The 22,630-nt window shown below is 34.2% G+C and overlaps 1 protein-coding gene across 9 annotated transcripts in view; it reads left to right on the forward strand.

Annotated features, from left to right (window-relative positions):
* Nucleotides 1–22,630, forward strand: part of NT5C2 (5'-nucleotidase, cytosolic II) — a 128,891-nt gene that overhangs the window by 76,312 nt on the left and 29,949 nt on the right. For 6 of the 9 annotated variants that reach the window (XM_079136335.1, XM_079136328.1, XM_079136337.1 and 3 more), the window contains one exon: nt 8,467–8,540. In XM_079136335.1, coding sequence (XP_078992461.1) covers nt 8,467–8,540 — 74 coding nt within the window. Of the gene's footprint in view, nt 1–265; nt 1,773–8,466; nt 8,541–19,987; nt 20,048–22,630 lie in introns of those variants that run through there. The other 3 variants (XM_079136334.1, XM_079136338.1, XM_079136336.1) reach the window with 3 other exon arrangements.

Genomic DNA, 22,630 nt, shown 5'->3' on the forward strand with positions numbered 1-22,630 from the left:
AGATCATTATTTCCTCACCCATGCAAGGCAAGCATTCTGCCACTGAGCTCCATCTCCAACCTCTTTTCTTTTAGAAAATGAGTCTAGTTAAGTTGCCAGGCTGATTGGGAATTCGAGATCCTCCTACATCAGTATTTATTTATTTATTACCAGGGGTTGAACCCAGAAGAACTTTACCACTGAATCACATCCCAGCCCTTTGCCCTTTGCCTATTGTTGTTGTTGTTTTGGTTTTTTGAAAAAGGATCTTGCTAGGATGCTTAGGGCCTTACTAAGTTACTTAAGCTGACTTTGAACTTGCCATTCCTCTGTCTCAGCCTCCCGAGACCCTGGGATTATAGACGTGTGCCACCACGCCTGGCTATGCCTCAGCTTTTTGAGTAGCTGGGATAATAGGTGTGTGCTGCTACTACATCTGGTTCATTGGGCTCTTCTTGTCACTCATTAGTTTACCTGCATACAGTTATTACAAAATGACAGGCTAGAGGGTGTAGCTGCCCCATTTGTTTGACAAATTCTTGGTAATGAAAGAAAACCACTTCATCTGATTATTATGAAGTCAAGGGTCAGGTGAGGTTACCTAGGAAATAGGGGATCTGGTCTCAATGCTTGGCTTCACATTCAATAATTTTTCTTTTATCATATACTAGGATATGTTCAACTTTCCCTATGTCTTCACAGTGATTCTTTTGGGCTTTTTTGTTTTGATTTTGAGTTTTTGATTTTGGTGCCGGGGATTGAACCCAGGGCCTTGTACATGCTAGGCAAGTACTATACCACTGAGTTATAAAAATTTCTAAATACTTGAAATTTCTGTATATGCATGTCATGGATTAATGACTAATGTTCATAGACCAGCAGTGGTGTGCAGACCACATTCTGAATAGCACTACTTCAAAGCAATTAACTTAGTATTCATGTGAAGGCAGAGCAATTGGGACATGATTTCTGAAGAATTAATTATGAGCTCTACAAGTTATCAGTGTAAGTCGAGTGGAAGACCTGAATTCCAGAGATATTTGGAAATTTAAATGAAGGCACATGAGATAATTGGATGTGATTTTAAGATTGAGTGGGAAAATGGGTGCCAATACCCCAAATAGGAACTATTCTGTATTTTTTTCTCCTCAAACTATAGTTTGAGGAAAAAAGTACTAAATTAGGTTTTCAGCAAAAATCCATATTGTAATGTTGTTCTGTTAAGTAAAAATACACATATATATTTGTTGGTTCATAATTTCAGTTTGTCAACTCAAAATGCACTTTTATAACTTCTTAAAAAACTTTTCCTTTCTTGATTGTAGCAGAGTTTGAATGTATAATGCCACAAACCCATAACTAAAACAGACGGCCAAGAAGATTTTACACTTGAACACTTAGTCTTATTTGTTCTTGCAGTTAACTGTTGTTGGGCACTTGGCCAGGAAATTGTGACTCCTAAGCAAGAGGAGGAGTTACAGATAAAGTTCACCATTGCCAAAGAAATTCTATTCCAAATGGATTTGTGTGGAGCAACAGTGATATCCAGTGACAAGTTAAATTAGACACAGAGGTGTTTTCTCCAACACTGTCTCAGAAGATACATGCCATTAAGGGGCCTTGTTCAGACTAAACAGTCTTTTTGAAGTTAGGTTAAAATCACACACAAAAAAATTATACTAGGGATTTTAAGAAGAATTTTGTTATGTGACTTCAAGAACTAGTTGACTCAGATAGTTTCACAGTTTGCAAAACGGCAACCAGTGACAGATGAGGTAATTCTACTTTGAATTGTGAGTTAAATCTCAAAACCATTAAGAATTGCTGTTTACAAAATTTCATATATAGTAAATTGCATGTTCATGTTTAGCGTGAGACTATTAGAGCCCTTCTTTTTAAAGCACATTGTGTTAATGGTTTTATTTATGTTGGTTAGTATCTATATTTACATCTTCAAATTTTTTATGCTTACTGCACTGGGATATTATAATAAATGCTGTTATACTTTCCTTTGTATTAAAGTCTGTGTTCACTTTTATAATATTCCTGTCTCTTAGAGATGTTTTTCTTGTTAATACTTAAATATACAGCTTGCAAATTGCTTAGCATGTAGGACTTTCTGGCTAGTTATTGTGTTTTATGGTTGGATGCTTAGTTTAGTCATGCTTTTTAGAGTGACAGTTTTGTACTTTTTTTAAAACAATTTTTTTGTCTTAATTTTTTTAGTTGTCAATGGATTTTTAAATTTTATTTACTTTTATGTGGTGCTAAGTATCAAACCCAGGGACTCACACATGCCAGGCAAGTGCTCTTCCACTGGGCCACAACTGCTCCAGCCCTTGTACTTTTTTAAAGGTAAAATTGGAAAGTTAATTTCACAGATATGTGTAGACTCCTGAACATAAGAGTGGAGCATGTTCCACTGATTAATAATTTAGAAAAGTGATTCAGTAAATGCATTAGCAAAGGTACATAGTCAAGGTCCTGGTACAAATAGAAATTTTTGGATTCCCTAAGCAGATAAATCTTTTTGTTTTGAAGTGTGTAGTAGGGCAGTAAGCCTAGTTTTTTAATTGATAATATACCTTTTCATTGGTAGAGCATTTAACATTTTGTTTTAATCTCAGTGAAGAGTAGTTATTATTTTAAGGTCAAGAGATTAGTTTCTTTGAAGACTATATTCTGGGGACATACTATTTCAGGTTTAAGGCTGGCCCTATGCTGAAGTCAGTTCTTACTTTTTTTTGGGAGTATGTTATCTTTATAAACCTTAACCATGTATAGGCAATGACTGTATTCGACTTACTGAAGTTCATTATAATGCAGCTGTTCCATTTTGTTATTATAGCTTTGCTTATGCACTTTAGGTATTTCTACAGTGAATTAGATTTCATTCCATATTACTCCTCCCTCCATGTTTAATAGCTTAAGTTAGAGAAAGAAAAGGAGAGGTGATAATATATATGAAATTTTCTTTTTGTTTCATAAACATAATAATAGAAACAAATTGGTTGTGGGGGGAGAGAGGAGTGATTGTTGCTTTTTTAAGTTCAGAAACTGCTCTGTGAGTTAGGGTACTTGTTTTTAATGAAAATGAAAAGATAAAGGATATTTGGTGGAAGATCTTCATAGATGAACCTCTTATTTACTAATTTGAAGCACTTATAAAGTCTTCCCTAGCTCCGGCTACCTCCTAAAGGACAGCTTCTATGGTTTATGTCATAAAATGGTACCTGCTTTGTTGGAGACATTCAATAAATGTATAAATGAATAGTTAACAGGATTAGTTAAATCAAAGAGGAATGATGTTATTTTGGTAAAAACACTTTAAATCAAAGAGGAATGATATTATTTTGGTAAAAACACACTTTCATTTTCTCGAGATATGTCATCCCCAGAGTTTATATGGTTAATAAATGTTCTTTGTGATTTTTATATCTCTAAATACATATGTTTATATATATTTTACATGTTTTTATATTCTATAAATATGTATTTTATATTTGATAGATTTTCATGGCAGTATAGGTTTAATCTCTTTTCTGACCAGTAAAGAAACTGGTAAGCTACTTTTCAGGTACTGTTAGTAGTTTCTTTGTGCCTTTAGCACTGATTGACATTAGCAGAATTTAATTTTTTCTTATGATTTTAGCTGTGCCTGAAACCAGCTAGCATCTTTGTTATATCAAAATTAAAGTTATTTATTTTATTATGTGTTTCTACATCTCTTTCTCTTGGATTTTATCATGAGAAGAAAGATCTTTCCAAATTCATTCCTGTTTGTATTCCCATAGAATATTTTAGGCATGTCAGCTGTTGGGACTCTGATTAAGGATTTGATCCAGTTGGCCTCCTTGACTGAATTGTGTGAGTCCTTTGAAAAGCCTAAGCTTCAGTAGTAGCATGTAGTTTCTAGAGTTGGAACCACTAGTTTGTGCCTTTTACTCCTGTTATGTTTTCAAAAGGATTTGTGTAACTGGGAAAAGTTGATAATAAAGTTGATATTTTTATCAGTAAAAGCAATGTGAAGTTTAATACAGTAGTATAGGGATCATGGTGATACTTTTTAGTTGGGAAGTGTTTTTTTAAATAGGAGGTATCATTTATCCTCTAGTTCCTTTTGTTTTTCTTCTATCAACTACTCTTTTTCTCCCCCTCCCACCCATAACTAACCCAAGATAAAATAAATATATCGATTTTCCAGAAGACCAGATTTTCTTAGGGAAAGTATAAATATTTTGTGTAACATTTCTCTCAGGAACTAACAGTTTTTGTAAGCTAATCTATAGTGCACAGAAGTTATGCCTATGAGATTGCTAATAACTTTATATTTTTCAGAGAAAAAGAGGTGATTGTTATGAGTTCAGATGGTGGTTTTAAGTCCTCAAACTATATTAAGCAAATATTTGAAATATTCTTTATTTAAAGTTAGCACATACATTTTGAGATGAAAGAAAAGTTTTAAAAATTTAAAATAGTAAATATATAGTTAGTAAAGAGATTTTGTTTATTTATTTATTTTTATTTTTTTGGTGGTAGTAGAAATTGAACCCAGGGTGTTACACATGCTAGGCAGGTACTATACCACTGAGCTACATCCCCATCTCTTTTTCAAAATAATTTTTTTTTGAGATAGGGTTTCCCTAAGTTGCCTCGGCTGTCCTAGAACTTGTGATTCTCTTGCGGCAGTCTCCTGAAGAGCTAGCATTACAGGTGTGTGCCACCACTTCTGGCTTGTTTTTTTTTTTTTTTCCTTTTTTGAGACAGGATCTTGTTATGTTGCCTAGGCTGACACAAACTCCTGGGTTGGACTACAGATGCTGCCACTGTGCCCAGCTGGTGAAGAGTTTTTTTTGTTTTTTTTTTTTTTCAAAAAGTTATTAGATCAGTGGTTTCTAAACTCTTTGACTATTCTCTCAGTTAAAAAATAGAACATTCATTCTGGTGTGTATATTTATGTTATCTATACTACTGTCCTTATTTTTCATGTAATATAAAACAAATGAGACATTTTTAAGTTATAAAGTAAGTGTCAGTAGAAGATCTAATATTTTCTTACTGTATCTTAGTGGGGTCTTTTGCGTCTCCTGGTGCAGTTACTACTCTTTGGGGACTGTTAATCTAAATTGTCGATGGGGAGTACAATGCAGGTATCCTTATTTTTACAGTTTACGTAAATGATAGTGATTTTGACACACTAAAAGTTTGAGATCCACTGATTTGTGTCTTTTTCATTTCTCACAGGTACTTATAAAATGAAGGCCAAAAAAAAAAAAAAGTTTGGTAGTAAGAGAGGATAAACCATTCAGTTTTAATTTTGACTACAGACTTGGGGATCAAATGGACAAGGGTATCCTTATTTTCAAAGACAATTAAAACTTGCCCCAAAAGACAATCATGGCGATATCCCCTGTATTAGGATATGTCCAGCTTTCCCTATGTCTTCACAGTCTTGTGGGCTTTGAGTTTTTTGGTTTTTGTTTTTTTGGTGCTGGAGATCAAACCCAGAACCTTGCACATGGTAGGCAAACACTGTACCACTTAGGTACGTCCCTCGCCCTGCGTTCTGAATTTGAATTTATTTCATTTCTTCAAAATCTGATAATTTGTTCTTTCCTGTAAGAGTAAGTCCATTTTCCCTAATATGACATATAAAGCCTTTAAGATTTTGATGCCTGCTAACCCTTTTAAACTTTATAATTTTTATTGTTCTTTCCACTATCTCTATTCCCCCACAAAATGTCCTTCCACAAAAACAAACAAAAAAGAAAAATTAAACTCCTTTAATTAAAGAAAACTCCAGCCACAATAATTTGAATAATTTGAAGTTCATTGGAAACCTTTCCTTGCTTGGTTATTCTCCTTGCATTCTTTTTTCTTTTGTCCTACTAGAAAACTTCTATAGATATAGCTCAAACTCCTCTCCAACCTCTCTAAATGGCTGGTTCTCTCTTCTTCTTGTTATTTTACAGCATTTATTGAACTGCTATAATTATTTGCTTTTAAGTATTGTTAGTCTGAGTTACTCAAATTAAAGATAGAAGTTTGATGAATGCAAATATTCTTTTTTTTTTTTTTTTTTTTTTTTTGCGGTGCTGGGGATCGAACTCAGGGCCTTGTGCTTGAGAGGCAAGCACTCTACCGACTGAGCTATCTCCCCTGCCTGCAAATATTGTTGTTCAATTCCATATTGCCGTCTTAGCAAATATAGAAGGTAGGCAGTAACTATCTGTTGAATGAATATTTGTGTTTTGAATAGACCTTAAATCTTTTTTTTCTTAAATTTTTTTAATTGTTGGACCTTTATTTTTATTTATTTATATGTGGTGCTGAGAATCGAACCCAGAGCTTCACACACTCTAGGCAAGTATTCTGCCACTGAGCCACAACCCCAGCCTCTGTAGACCTTAAATCTTTGACAGTCAAATAAATTACAAAGATGTTATGAATTATGAATTATAAACTCTCAAAAATAAACTCATTTTAGGGGCCTGACATTGAAAAAAGAGAGTCTTGTTCTTGAAATTTTGAGAATGTGGCATTATAAGTGCCAGGATGCAACCATATATTTGGGGGTAATAGCTGATTTCACTTATATAAACAGGACTCAAATGATTTTTATTATAAATCTTAATATTGGTATTTAAATGAGAAGATCTAGAAGAAAACTGGGGGAAGCTCCTTGTTGTTGGTTTTGGCAATGATTTTTTTTTTTTTTTTTTTTTTTTAAGTATAGGCAACAAAAACAAAAGTGAATAAGTGGGGCTACCTCAAACTGAAAAGCTTCTTTGCAGCAAAGGAAACAACAAAATGAAAAGGCAGGATATGAATTGGGAGAAAATATTTGTAAACCATCTATTTGATAAGAGGTTAATATGTAGAACATACAGGGAACTCAACAGCAAAAAGAAGGAAAGAAAGAATAACCCAATTTAAAAATGGGCAAAGGATCTGAATAGATATTTCTCCCAAGAAAACATACAGATGGCCAACAGATATATGAAAAGGTGCTCAAAATTACTGATCATTGGGGAAATACAAATCAAAATCATAATGAGATGTCATCTCACACCTCTTAGAATGACTTTTATCAAAAAGACAAAATAAATATTGCTGAGTATGTAGAGAAATGGAAACCCTTGAACACTGTTGATGGGAATATAAATTGGTGCTACCACAGTGGAAAACACCATAAAACTTTTCCAAAGAAATTAAAAATATAGGGGCTGTGATTGTGGCTCAATTGTAGAACTCTTGCCTGGCATGTGTGAGGCACTGGGTTTGATTCTCAGCACCACATACAAATAAAGGTTCATCAACAACTTAAAAAAAAAAAAAAAAGAAATTAAAAATATAAACAGTATTAAATAAGCAGTAATACTGAAAAGGAGCACTTATACCTTAAGATTTAGGAGATAATGCTTGTAAATAAATTTAACTGTGTTACATATCAATAGGCAAAATATATAATGTTACATAGTATAATATGATGTGATTAAATTATAGTTCCTGCTGTTAAAAAAAAAATATATATATATATATATATATATAACTACAGCATGAACCAGCAATCCCTCTCCTGGTAATATGCCCAAAGGAAGTGAAATCCCCATGTTGCAAAAATATCTGCATTTCCATGTTCATTTCATCATTATTCACAGTAGTCAAGATGTGGAAATAACCAAAATATCTGTTCATGGGTAAATGGATATAGAAGTACACATAAAGAAACAAATAATATTTAACTTTCAAAAAGGATATTCTACTATTTCAAACAACATGGATGAACATAGAGGATACTGTGCTAAGTGAAATAAGCCAGACACAGAAAGAAAACTATGAGCTCATTTATATGTGGAACCTTAAAAAACTGAGTACATAGAAATAGTAAAACAGTGGTTGGTGATGAAAAGATGTAGATCAAAGAGTGCATAGTTGCAGTTCTGTAGGATGAATGTGTCTAAGAGATCTAATGTACAACATGAGTATTATAGCTAATAATGTGGGTATATTGATAATCTGCCAAGGGAGTAGATTTTTGGTACTTTTACTATTGAAGGGAGGGAAGAAAGGAGGATGGAAAACTAGATGCTTGATTCTAGTAATCACTGTGCCTGTGTATCAAAATAAACATAACAATGTTTTGTGAGCCAGACACAATGAAACATACCTATAATCTCAGCTACTCTGGACACTGAGGCAGGATAACCCACAAGTTTAAAACCAGTTTAGGCAGTTTAATGAGACCTGTCTCTAAACAAAAAATGCGAAAAGGGCTGGGAATGTTGTTCAGTGGTAAAGCACCCCTGGGTTTAATACCAAAAAACAACACAAAAAACATATTACACTTTAAATATATACAATAAAAAAGAAAAAAAATCAAGGAAAAATAATAAATGAGAAGATCTAGAAAAATAGCCAAGTAATTAATTAAACTTCCAAATTCCTTCCCCTGTATTAATTTTTTCTTTTTCTCTTTTTCTATAGGGTGTTTGTGAACCGAAGTTTAGCCATGGAAAAAATAAAATGTTTTGGTTTTGATATGGATTACACTCTTGCTGGTGAGTCACAACTTCTTATTGCTTAAGAACATCTGTTTCTGGTATGACGTAGTAGGTCCATGGGAGGCAATTCAATTAACATGTTGATTTAATTATATATTTGGCTGGCAGAAACTCTTAGTGTTGACTTGTTCTTATTGAGATTTGTGTATATTGAAATCCTATATGTTGGAGATTTCAGTTCATGAGCTTGAACAGATAGGTGGAATAAGTCCTAAATTATTTTAGAGGACCTGGTAAAAAATGATTTGGTGAAATTATACATCAGTAAATATATTGGGACATTTTGGGCTTTTACTCTATTAATCTGTTCTTCAGAGATGAAATTTTGTGTCTCAGACATAAAAGTAAATTATTATCATTTAAAAATTTTAACATCTCATTTTTGTTTTTTGGTGTTTTTTAATTTTAATTTTAATTTTTTTTGTAGTGTTGGGGATCAAACCTAGGGCCTTACACCTGCTAGGCAAGCACTATGCCTCTGAGCTATATCCACTGTCTCTTAACATGTTATTAACACAAGTGGGAAATGTTTTCATATTCCATTAAAGTGATTGCACATGTGAAAAATGGCTTCTTAAAAACTAGAGCTAGGGGCTGGGGTTGTGGCTCAGTGGTAGAGTGCTTGCCTAACACATGTGAAGCCCTGGGTTTGTTCCTCAGCACCACATAAAATTAATTAATTAACTAATTATTTTTAAAAAAACCCTAGAGCTACTAGTTTTATTCATTATCACATAGCACTTAGAGATGCCAGCACTGTGCTGTTTTTCCCCTTCTGTTTCTGAGATATAATTGAAATAGTCAGTGAATTAGTTAATAGGTATATGTCTTCAGAACTCAAGTAAAGTATTGCAATCTGATAAATATGTCAGTTAAGTAGTGGGAGGACCGAGGTTGTGGCTCAGTGGTAGAGTTCTTGCCTAGCATGTGTGAAGCACTGGGTTTGATTCTCAGCACCCCATATAAATAAATAAATAAAATAAAGGTCCATTAACAACTGAGGAAAAAAAAAAGAAGTAGTGGGAACCGAGTGCGATGGGCATGCCTTTAATCCTAGCAGCTTGGGAGACTGAGGCAGGAGAATCGAAAGTTCAAAGCCAGCCACAGCAACTTAGCGAGACCTAGAAGCAACTCAGTGAGATCCTCTCTCTAAATAAAATACAAAAAAGGACTGGGGGTGTGGCTCAGTGGTTGAGTGACCCTGAGTTCAATTCCTTGTACAAAAAAAAAAAAGTAGTGGAAGGAGAGATCAGGTAGAGCACATGTGTATGTGTGTTCATACCTGTGTACAATGATGATATTCAGAAAAGAATATTTCAGAAATTCTCTTTAAAAATTTTTGTCTTAGCTGGTCACAGTGGTGCATGTCTGTAATCTCAACAGTTCAGGAGGATCACAAGTTTGAGGCTGTCTCAGCAATTTAGCAAGATCTTATCTCAAAATAAAAAATAAAAAGGGCTAAGGAATGAACTCAGTGATAAAGTACCCCTGGGTTCAATCCCCAGTACTGAAAAAAAAAAATTTTTTTTTTTTTTTTTGTTGATCTTTTTTTTTAAAACCCACACTTTTGTTTTGTTTTGCTTTTTGGTCTTAAAGCTAGGCATAGTGGCATGTGCCTGTAGTCCCAGCACTTAGGAGTCTGAAGCAGGAAGATCTCTTGAGCCAAAAAATTTGTAACCATTCTGGGCAACAAAGAAGACCCATCTCAAAAAAAAGTTTTTTGTATTTAAGTACACAAAAATCTTAAAATGTATAAATTCACTTATCTCAGGAACCATTTATATAATAGTATTAGAAAATCAGTTTTCACCTCAAATTAGACATCTCAGTTTTGTTCAATTTATGCTACAAATATAAATGAATATATGTATAAAAATGAGCACATACAGGTTCTTGCCATATAGATACAACTAATTTTCTACCAAACAAGTTAATTTATTAAAAATAGATAGTCCTTCATTTGAATTTTTCTTTTCCTTCCATACTCTGCCTTATATTTGTTTTCATAATGACTTTATAATTGTTTTTTGAAGCATTTTAACTCTGTTAAAATGTTTTCTGAATTGGACACAGACTCAAGCACACTTGTCAGAAAGTAGGTGAACATGAATGGTGGGTTCTAAATTTCATTGTATGTTTTTCTGCCTCTATTGAGATGGTTATGTGACTTTTCTTTCTTTTTTTCTTCTTTAATGGTGAATTATAGCCAGGCATAATGGTGCATGCCCATAATCCCAGCAGCTTACAGGCCGAGGCAGGAGGATTGCAAGTTCAAAGCCAGCCTTAGCAATTTAGCAAGACCCTGTCTCAAAAAATGAAATGAAATGAAATAAAATAAAATAAAATGGGCTGGTGATGTGCACCCCTGGGTTCAATCCTTGGTACCAAAAAAAAAAAAAGGTGAATTACATTGATTGATTCCTGAATGTTGCACCAACCTTGCATTCCTGGAATAAAATCTGCTTGGTGGATATATTCTTTATCTTATTTATTTTACATATTGGTAGATTTGATTTGCTGAGATTTTGTGCACAATTTTTGCATTATGTTCAGAAGCAGGTATATGTAGTTTGCATTATGTTCAGAAAGAGGTTTCTCGTTTTCTTGTAAGATGTATATAATTTTAGTTTCAGGGTAATGTTAGCATCATGTATTGAGTTGGAAATCATTTTCTTCTATTTTGTGAAAGCTTGGATAGCACTGGTTTTAGTTTTTTGTTGTTGTTTTTTTCTTAAGTGTTTGTTGGAATTAACTAGAGAAGCCATCTGGGACCAAGAGTTAATTTTATGGGAATTGTACATTTAACTTTTAAAAATTGTAAGACCAATCAGAGATTCTCTTCCTTCTTGTATCAGTTTTGATAATTTGTGTTTATTTCATCTGTTTTAAAATTTATTAACAAAGTTGTTCATAATATTCATTTTTTTTTATTCTTTTGAGATCTGTAAGATTTAGTGATGTCCCCTTTCTCATTTCTTTTTTTTTTTTTTTTTGCGGTGCTGGGGATCGAACCCAAGCACTTTACCAACTGAGCTATCTCCCCAGCCCTCTCATTTCTTATATTGGTAATTTATATATGTGTGTGTGTGTGTAGGTGTATCTGTGTGTGTACACACACACACACCTACACACCTACACACACACCCTTTTTTTTTTTTTTTTTTTTTGAGATAGAGTCTTGTTATATTGCCCAGGCTGGCCTTGAACTCCTGGACTGAAGTGCTTATCCTGCCTTAGCTTCTTGAGTATCTGGGGCTACAGACAGGGCCCCACCTGGCTTGGCCTGTACTTTTTTTTTTTTTTCTTCTTTTTTTTCTCTTCTGGTCCTTCCATCATTTTAGCTAGAGGCTTATCAATTTTATTGATGCCCCTTGGCTCCAACCCCCCACCCCCACTGCCTACAAATAATTCACCTTGGGTTTCAGTAATTTTCCCATGTATTCTTTATATACAGCCAAAGTATTCCTTTGCTTTTTTTCCCTTGTGGTTGCTGGGGATCAAACCGAGGGCCTTGGACATACTAAGCATTTGCTCTACCACTTAGCTACATTCCCAACCCTCAAAGCTATTCTTTAACAGATTTGTTGACAACTTCTGTTACAAACTGGGAATTGATTAAATGTGTTATCTAGTACTGAATAATCTAGTAATTACCATCAGGGAGGAATGAGGGAGAGGTATCAAAAGAAGGGAGAGTGTTATATATAGTGCAGAAATGAACAACAGGGGATGTAGAGATAAGAGATGAATCTTGTCTTGAGGCAAGCTTCACTGATGTATGGAGCTAAGGAAAAATTTGGAAGGTTTGATGGGGGAATAAACTAGCATATATAAACTCATCTGAAGTTTAATATGATTAAGGAGATTTAACTAAATTAAGAGCTTAATAAATAATAGCTATACCTTTATTTGGGTATGGTGGCACAGGTCTATAATCTCAGTGACTTGTGAAGCTGAATCAGGAGGAGCTCAAGTATGAGGCCAGCCTTGCCAACTTAGTGAGATTGTCTCAAAATTAAAAAAAAAAAAAAAAAAAAGAAGAAGAAGAAGAAGAGGAAGGGAGGTCTGGGGGAGTAGCTCAGTGGTGGAGCACTCTTAGTCAAGTCCCCAGTAGAAAAAGAGTGAAAAGAGGGAGGGGGAGGCAGGGAAGAAGGAAGAACAACCCAATAAAGTATTAATTTTATCGGAAATGAAAAGATTAGATGTGCTGTTTTAGTCATTTGGGCTTATAACAAAATATCATCAACTGGATAGTGTATAAAGAACCGAAATTTATTTCTCACGTTTCTGGAGACTGAAGTCTAGGATCAAAGTAAATTCAGTCTGTGATGATGGCTTGCTTTCTGGTTCATAGATTGCTCATGTAGTGGAAGAGGAAAGGGAGAGGGCACTAATCTGTTGGGTGTGGTGGCAGGAGGATGGCAGGAGAATCAAAGCCAGCCTCAGCAACTGAGTGAGACCCTATCTTTAAATAAAATATAAAAAGGACTGGAGATTTGGGATGTGGCTCAGTGTTTGGTAGGGGTTTAGTCATCAGTACCAAAAAATAAAACAAAACAACAACAAAAAACCCACACTAATCCTGTTTGTGAGGGTTTTAAACTTGTGACCCCTAATCAGCTCCTAAAGTTTGTCACATTGGTGATTAGGTTTCAACATAAGTTTGTTAGTGGGGAGGTGACAGTGGGATTCAGACCATAGCATGTGCTATAAAACTTTAAATTAGCATAATCTGCAAATTGGCTATTCTGGCAAACAATATTCTGAGTGATACAAAGTTACCATTTACAGCATAGATGGGGTAGTAGTTTTCAGAGTTGGAGTATAGCGAAATTGATAGAACATAGTAATTGTGAGATTGGTGCTTTAAGTATCTATATAGAATATCCTGTCTCCAAAGGCAATGTTTTTGAGTGGTGTGTTAGTTAAGATATGATTACTGGTTCATGCCCTACCTTACTACACTGTTAAGTTTGCCTAAATTTGTTCTGAGGAAATAGCTATGTAGGGTTTCACCAAGTTTTTTTCCCCCTTTGCTTTCAAATATGTGAAACATATGTAATTTTTTTTCATGGAAAGAGTGAGGGAAAGGATTTAATCTTGGAGAATTAAGCTGTTTTCTTAAGGCATCAACTGTTTTGTTCCGGAAAATGACCATAGAAAATTTTTTTGAGGGGAGAAGCGGGTATCGTGGTTTGCTTTTGATTTTTTCAGGTTTATCTTGTTCATATTGATTGATAAAAAAATTTGTTTTAAATAGTCCTGGTGTTTCAAGAATCGTGTTCTCTATGTCAGTTGTTACTATTAATAGAATTTGTGGCAAATAATTTTTTTCTGTGAATAATCACTTAAATTTTTGATTTGTTACTAATAAGTGCAGAGGATAATTGAAGCAAGAATTCCTGCATATGAAGCAGGAATGTTAAACTCTGTATGTGTGTGTGTGTGTGTGTGTGTGTGTATTCTAAACTTGTGATTTTCTAAAAGTAAATTATATTGACCTTTTATTGAATGATATTGTCAGAGTGAGCGGGTAGCAAAGGTTATTTGTTCAGAGTAGTTTTTGAGAGAGAAACTGATGGCCTTATTTGTATTAATATTTTTTTCCCTCACAGTTTGGTAATCACTTATTCCCTGATTAAAGTGTATCACACAGTGTTTAGTAACATAATCCATTCTGATGGGAGCCTTATTGTCTCAGTCTCATTTGAATGCAAGCCTAGTAGTTTCAAAGAAAGTTCCTTTATTATCAGCTCTCCCTGTAATTGTAGCCAAATTTGATTTTTAATGTTTAACACTTTCTATTTTTCTATAAAAAAATTCAAAAAAAAATTTAATCAATGTGATCTCTCATGATTGTCTTAGACTCCTACATATAAAATTCCAGTATTGGTGGATTATGTTTGATGTAAAAATTACCTGTTGATCTATTTGCAATTCGTCTCTTACCACAGATTACTTGAGCAACATTCTTTCCTTATAGTACTGTGCATATTTTGGCTTCCTGTGAAGACTTGTTTTTCTTTTCCCTTTTGTTTTTCTACCTTGGAATCTGCACAGGATTGATTCTAGGACACACCTTCCTGCTAGGATACCAACCTTTGAGAATTCTCAAGCCCTTTGTATAAGACAAGAAAAAAAGTCTATACATGTTTAGTATCAATGCAACCATCCTAGGCTTAACTACATAGTACACATGAGCAGCATCATTCCCAAATATTTTTGTTGTTGTTGTTGTTTTGTATGGGAATTGAACCCACAGGCACTTAACCATGGAGCCAGTCCCCAGCCCTTTTTCTTTTTATCTTGAGACTGGGTCTCACTAAGTTGCTGAGGCTGGCCTTGAGATTGCAATCCTCCCTCCTGCCTTAGCTTCCTGAGCTACTGGGATTACAGGAGTGTATCACTGTGCCCAGCTCATTGACATGCTTTTGATAGGTACACAGGAGTTTTTCATTTTATATTTTTTAGGTTTAATTTTTTATTTATTTATTTTTTGTTTTTTTGGGTGCTGGGGATCGAACCCAGGGCCTTGGTGCTTACAAGGGAAGCACTCTACCGACTGAGCTATCTCCCCAGCCCCTAGGTTTAATTTTTTATTGGTGCATTTTAATGATGCTAATAGTGGGATTCATTGTGCTATATTCATACATGCACATTATATAATTTGATCAGTCTCATTCCCCAGTACCTTCCCTTTCCCTCCCCCTAATTCACTTGCTCTACTCTGTTGATCTCCCTTGTATTATTATCATTGTTATTGTTTTAATTAGTGCATTTTAATCATATATATGTATACATATAGATACATATGATTCATTGTGATATATTTGTACATGAACATAACCCAATTTATTAGATTTCATTCCACATTACTTCCCCCTTCTTGCATCTCAATCCCCTTCCTCTACTCTATTGGCCAAGGAGTTATTTGATTTTGAAACAACACTTTTAAGTGGAAAGAAATAGTTGACTTTCACAATTACATGAAAGACTTAAACGTGGTGAGTTTCATGGAGTTAACATCGAAATTATATATGTAAAATTATTAAATTTCCAGAAGTCTTAAGCATAAAGGGAAATTAGGGCAACCCTTGAGAGAAGAAGATTTGTTAATATTTACTTAAACCTTTTACAAATACAGTGGCTCTTCATTTAGAACTATGAAAATGTATTATTTCTAACTTGGTTTATTTGGAAAATCATCCTGGGGTTTTTGTTTTTGTTTTTAAATCTAGATTTTTAAAATTTATTTTTTGTTGGACATTCTTGTGAATCTAGGCTCAACAATTCACAAGGAAGTACATTACAGTTTTTTTTTTTACAACTCCAACATTTTAGATTCTGAACCATTTCAGTAAATCCAGCAATAAGCTCCTTATATCTGTTATCATTTCAGAACAAATGGGTACCCTGGCAGTGTCCAGTCCCTCACTTCCTTCTGAGAAATTTCCAGGAGTTCAAAAACCAACATTTATGAAACATGTACCTGTACTAGAAAATGTACTTTATATACAGTGTGCCTTTTAATCCTTTTAACAGCTCATTGAGGTAGGTATCAGTAGCAACATTTTATAAATAAGACTACCAAGTCAAGAGACAATTTGGCTTGCTTATAGTGTAGGAAAAAAGAAGTCTTTCCTTCCCATTTTTAGGTTCGTGGCTGAGACCCATGTAACAAAAAACAGGTTAACAAGAGAAAACCATACAAATTTGTTAAATATAAGTTTTATATGAAATGAGAGTCTTCATAAAGAAATGATGACCCAAGATACTGGTAAACCTATATATTTTTTATGTTGGGTTTGATGAAAAATTAGTCATGGAGAAGTATGATTTGATGAAGGGGCTATGTCCTAATGATTATAAACTGGGAGGAACTTACACAGGTCTATTCTCATTCTTCTCTGTACCTTCAGAGATAAGGATGTTCCTTTCCTCCAGTTATAGGAAGTGTACCTATCAAATGAGGGTCTTAGGAAAAGGTCAGAAAAATTATTCCTAAGTTTTATGACATGCTTCAGGGGAGGAAGTAAGAGTGACGTTCTGTTTTCTAAAATATCAAGGTGTCATATTTTGGGGTGGTGTGTCCTGAACCCCATCAGGGACTAGCAGCTGACTTTTATGCATAGCTGGAATTTAAACACAGGTCAATTTTCATTTCTCATGCTGCTTCCAGCTTACAGAGTTAAAAAATTGTCCCAAAGGAGATATGAATGGTAAAAACCCATAAATAAAAAAGGCCATTCTTCATTTTTTTCCAAAAACAAAAATCCTGCCTAGAGCAAATATGACTTTTTCTTGGAACTGAATTATAATTCTCATTTTTAGAATATAGATAGTTTTATGCAGTTTTGCTTAGTTTTTAGAAATAGTTTTCAGGGAATAGAATCTATAGTTTACTATATAAATACTTTGTTCCAGACATTGTTAGGATTCTAAAATTAAATTGTGTAATTTTTTTCAATTAAAATACTGAGAAAGGGGATTGAAAAATATATTTTATACTTGACTTCTCCTTTTTGGATTTTTTGCCGTCCCCAACTCTCTAGGCCATATCATTAGCCATTGGGGATGAAATCCAGTTATCTCAGACCTAAGTACTTTTTGTTGCCTCCAAAGTGTAGGGAGAGATATCAGAATAAAGCTATTAAGAGTACCAGGGAAGAAATTAAAAGAAACTAGCTCTTGGTGTTGGCAAGCCAGCAGGTTTTCCTGTTGCTAGGAAAAGCATTTCAGGACTTTTGAATGCTAACCTCTGATAAGTACACAGTACATACACTCTGATCTTGTTTTATTGTTACTGGAATGGACTCAATTCACTTGACATTTAAATGAACATTTTTGCATGGTGTGTTTACTTGGACTATAGTTCAGGGCGCTTATCATGTTTCTGTGAGCAATTGTATATCCTCACCTAACTTACTGGCATTAGAGGCATTTAGAGGAGTAAGAAAAACAATCTAAAGTAAGCAGTATTAGGCAATATTGATCTGTCACTGTAGACATCTCAAGTCAGAACACTTTCCTTTCCTCTTTCTCTCTTTGGTGGTAAAATATACATAACATAAAATTTATAATTTTTAACCATTCTTAATTGTACAACTCAGAGGCATTAACAGCATTCATAGTGTTATGCAACACTCACTACTGTCCATTTCCAAAATATCATCCCAAATTGAACCTCTTTACCCATTAAGTAATAACTTCCTATTCCTTCCTCTCTCCCCAACCTCTAGTCTATTTTCAGTCTCTATGAATTTGCCTGTTGTAGATGTTTCATAAAAGTAGAATCACAACTATTTATTTATGTGTCTAGCTTTTTTCTCTCAGTATGTTTTTAAGGCTCGACCTTGAATCAGAATTTCATTCCTTTTTAAGGCTGAATACTATTCCATTCCTTGTACATACTACTTTTTGTTTACCCATTCATCTAATATTAGACATTGGGATTGTTTCTAAATACGTGGATTTATAAGTATATGTTGAGTTCTAACTCTCACTTCTTTTAGTTATATACCCAGGAATGGAATTGCTGGGTCATGTACTAATTCTGTGTTTTAACTTTTTGAAAAACCACCGAACTGTTTTGTACAGTGGCTATAACATTTTACATTTCCATCAACAATGTGTGAGGGTTCTAATTTCTCCACATTCTTTTTTTTTTTTTTTTTTTCTTTTCGGTACCGGGGATTGAACTCAGGGCCTTGCGCTTGCGAGGCAAGCACTCTACCACCTGAGCTATCTCCCCAGCCCTAATTTTTCTACATTCTTGGCAACACTTGTTCTTTCCCTTTTTTTTTTTTGTCATTTTGATAATGGGTATAAAATAGTATCTGTTGTGGTTTTGATGTTTCCCTATGTCAATCTTCACATGTGCTTTTTAGTCATTTATACATCTTTGGAGAAATGTCAAAAAATTTTTTGGAAGTTTTTTAGAATTTTATTGTATGTACAAAGAGCTAGCATATTCTCTTTTATTGGGTGGCTATCTTGGGCAGTCCATTCAAGGAAGATCACTTAGTTTAGCTTAATGAAGCCTGTCCTTTCTGTGCTGACAGAAACACTGCCGGCTCATGTTGAAGCTGTGTTTCTGGATCAGACCGCTGGTTTGAACATTCACTGCAAGAGCAAGAACCCTGGCCGAATTTTTGCAGGTGGCTCCTTGGCGACCCATCTTGTTTTCAAGGGTGCAATGAGGCAAAAGGCAAAATGTCAGTTTTAAATTGGGTTGATTGTTATTGCTGAGTTGTAGAGCCTCTTTAAATATTTTGGATATTGCTGGGTAATTTTGGATATTACAGGTAATGCCTGTAATTCCAGCTACTTGGAAGATTAAGGCAAGAGATTGCAAGTTCAAGGCCAGCTTGAGCAATTTAGTGAAACTCTGTCTCAGAATAAAATATAAAAAGAACTGGGAATGTAGCTCAGGGGTAAAGTACTTGCCTAACCCGTTCAAGGCCCTGGGATTCAAATCCTTAATACCACAGCAAACAAAAACTCTGGATATTAATCCCTTACATATGATTTGCAAATGTTATCTTGTCATCCTGTGGGTTGTCTTTTCACATCCTTCATCTTATAAAAAAAAAATTGCCATATATGCAAGAAGAGCCCTTCTTTTTTTTTTTTTTTTTGGTGCTGGGGAACGAACCCAGGGCCCTGTGCTTTTAAGGCAAGCACTTTACCAACTCAGCTATCTCCCCAGCCCCAGAAGAGTACTTCTTACTAAATAATGAAATAAATTACAATGTGAAGTTTTATGTTTGTGCTTCAACATTTCATTCTAAAGAAAGGATAGTGTGCCAGGCATGGTGGCACATCCCTGTAAGCCCAGAGCTCAGAATGCTGAGGTAGGAGGACTGCAATTTGGAGGCCAGCCTCAGCAACTTAGTGAAAAAAAGAATAATGAAACAGTGATGTATGAAATTAATATGGAGCATTAAATAAATTGAACCTACTTTGGATATTTTATAAATTGATTGCATTTGAAGTTCTTTTGTGTGACGAGAGATTTTTTTAAAGGAGTTTATTTGTTGAAAAGTCTTGTACAAACCAAGGAAGATAACTTGTCCACAAAAGACCAGAGAAATTCTAGTCCTCAGTCATGAAATAGTACTCAGGTTATCTTTCCCACAACTTGGAAAATACAGAATTTGCATATTTGCACATAGGCCTCCAAACAAATTGTCTATATGCAAGAAGTTTGCTTGTAAGGGGTGAAAATTCTTGTTATAATTTGAAGTAAACATCTTCGAGACTATTATTTTAAGATTATTTATATTACATATAATATTAACATTACTTTTAGGTAGTCCTATTATGTATATAAGCCTAACTTACTGTTCAAGCTTTGATTCCCCTTATGTCAAGTCTATATCCCAGTTAAGGTTTTCGCTAGTATTAATCTCTCTGAATTGCAATAATATGTGGTTTGTTTCTAGATCATTAGGAAATTAAAAAGATTGCTTAATAAAACCCAATTCCATCTCCTTCATTACATGGTAAGTGATAGAAATAATCAGTTACTAGTGTTTATAGCTAGTGTTTATGATTTTTACTTTACGTCACCAGTCACAAAGCATTCAGATGTAAGCTGGATCTTTTTTGTGTGTGTGACTAAATGTCTTATATTAGTTGCATCAATAAAGTTACTAAAAGAAATCTTTTTTTCTTCTTAGTGTCATGGGCTATTTTCAATATTGCTAAACTTGTTTTCAAATTGTTCTAACATAATAACTATGTTCAATTCATTGTAGTTTTCCTGCTTCATGTTCTCTGAATGTCTGCTTTATATGTCCAGAGAGGAAAGGGCAAAGACAAATGAGAGTGGAATCAAGATCTGTTGCAAAAATTTAGGTTAAACCTTATGGACAAAATCTGCTAGGTCCAGGAACACTTCAATTCATGAGGACCTTGTGATTCTATTACACAGAACATTTGTTTTTGACAGTCATGTGAAGGAACCTTATCCAGATGATTACAATATTTTTGACACTGTAAGGGGGCCAAATCATTGACCACATCAAGGTTTTAATTTTTCCTTTTTTTTTTTTTTTTTTTTTTTTTTAAGTCCTTCCCCCCCCATCACTGCCCCTCTATTTTTCCTTGGAACGACTAGAACAACATTACCTAGGACACTTTGTGAATTTATTTCCATATGGGTTTCCAATTCATTAAGAACCTAAATTCTGTTTACTTCTTTAAAAGTTTTGAAGAAGATAGTCAAAACATTTCAGTTAAATAGGATAACTTATGTGGAAGTATCTGACCTAAAGTATGTGCTAGAAGGTACAGTGTTGGCCAAAGGACCCAACTCAGACTGTAAGATATAGTTTGGCTCAAAGAGTATATGCTTGTTTGTTTAATTGGGTCATTATTTTAAAATTAAGAGATTATAGGTTAAACAAACAAACAAAAAAAAGAAATCTAGCTTGACTCTTCTCATACAATTGGCAATATTTGGGGGCTGGGGAGAGAGCTCAACCAGTAGAGTGCTTGCCTTGCAAGCGCAAGGCCCTGGGTTCAATCCCTAGCACCACATACACACACAAAAAAAATTGGCACTATTTGGCTGTCATTCTCAAAGTTGCCTGTTCTATCAGCTATAGCTGAGTAGCCACTTCTAAGACCTCCAGGTAAAATGTGCATCCTCTTTTGGCCCACTTCACGCATCAGTTCACTTGCCCGACCCTGATGACCCTTGGAACATACTAGATGAATCTGAATCTCAGAAAGTTTATTAGGTACAGTTTATAGTACCTTGAAATACTGGTTATCAAAATGAGTTATCTCTATTAGCCTGAATAAATATTATAGTTTTTTTGTGTGTGTGTGTGGTGCTGGGGATCGAACCCAGGGCCTTGTGCTTTTGAGGCGGGCACTCTACCAACTGAGCTATCTCCCCAGCCCAATATTATAGTTTTTAAGGTAAGATTTCCTAGACAGTTCATTGGACTCATTTCTGTCTCTGTATCTTCTTAGTTATGTTACTGATCTTCTAAAACTTACAAATATGTAATTGTATACCCCTGTAATACAACATGAACTGTGTATGTACCTTCAGATCAAGGACCATGGGTTATTTTCTCTTGTTTTCAGCATCTAGTACCTGGTACACAAATGTTTGTTATGTATACAAATGTTTATTAAATTCCTCTAATTTTAGTATTGGCATTTGAGTGCCATGATCTGTTTTATTTTTTAAAAAAAGTATTAGCTATTTTTATTCTTTAATTACAGGCAATGTTGTTTAAATAGAATTAAAAAAAAAAACTATCCCCCAATTTTTTTTTTTTTGGTGCTGGGGATCGAACCCAGGGCCTTATGCTTACAAGGCAAGCACTCTACCGACTGAGCTATCTCCCCAGCCCCCAAAATTTTTAAATTATTCAGTCTTAAATTGAAAACTACTGAAAATTCAAGGCCTAATAAGTACAGATTCTTAGAGGAGAAATTTTCAAGTTAGGTAATTTTTTTCCTTTTATTAAAATAAACATTTTAATATTCTTATTTTTAAACAAATTTCTTAGCTACCATTAAATTTTGTCTTTGCAAGAACTGAAATACTGGCAGTCTTTCAAACTGTACTTATTTATATATCAGATCATTTGGGAGCTTATTTTATATTACCGAAAGTATTATGGTATATAGTTTTTAAGTAAATTAAAATTGAGATAATCTTAAACTTTAAATCTTTTTAGATCATTTGTGATCTCTTAGATTAGAGTAAAATTTTTGCCTATCTCTGTTTTTGTGTTAAAGATTTTCACACATTTTTTGAAAAAATGGAAAAAGTCCTCTGGTGCCTGTTTATATGATAATTGGAAAGATTTTATTTAACATTTTCTCAGGAAAAAATGTGCTTTTGTGCTTTATTACCTTTTCTAGTTATAACAGCAGAGAACCAACATTGTGTATCCTAATAACTAGAGTGCTGATGTTAATTATTAGACTTAAAGCATGAAAGCATATGTTTGTGGGTGATTGGATTGGATTTTGTTTTTCAAAGTGACTATTAGTGGTGGTTTTCAGAACTGTTAGACATTACATTTGACCATTTCTGCTTTTCTGTTGAGTACCACCCC

The sequence above is a fragment of the Sciurus vulgaris genome, assembly GCF_902686455.1.
Source record: "Sciurus vulgaris genome assembly, chromosome: 4".
NCBI classification, from domain to species: Eukaryota; Metazoa; Chordata; class Mammalia; order Rodentia; family Sciuridae; genus Sciurus; species Sciurus vulgaris.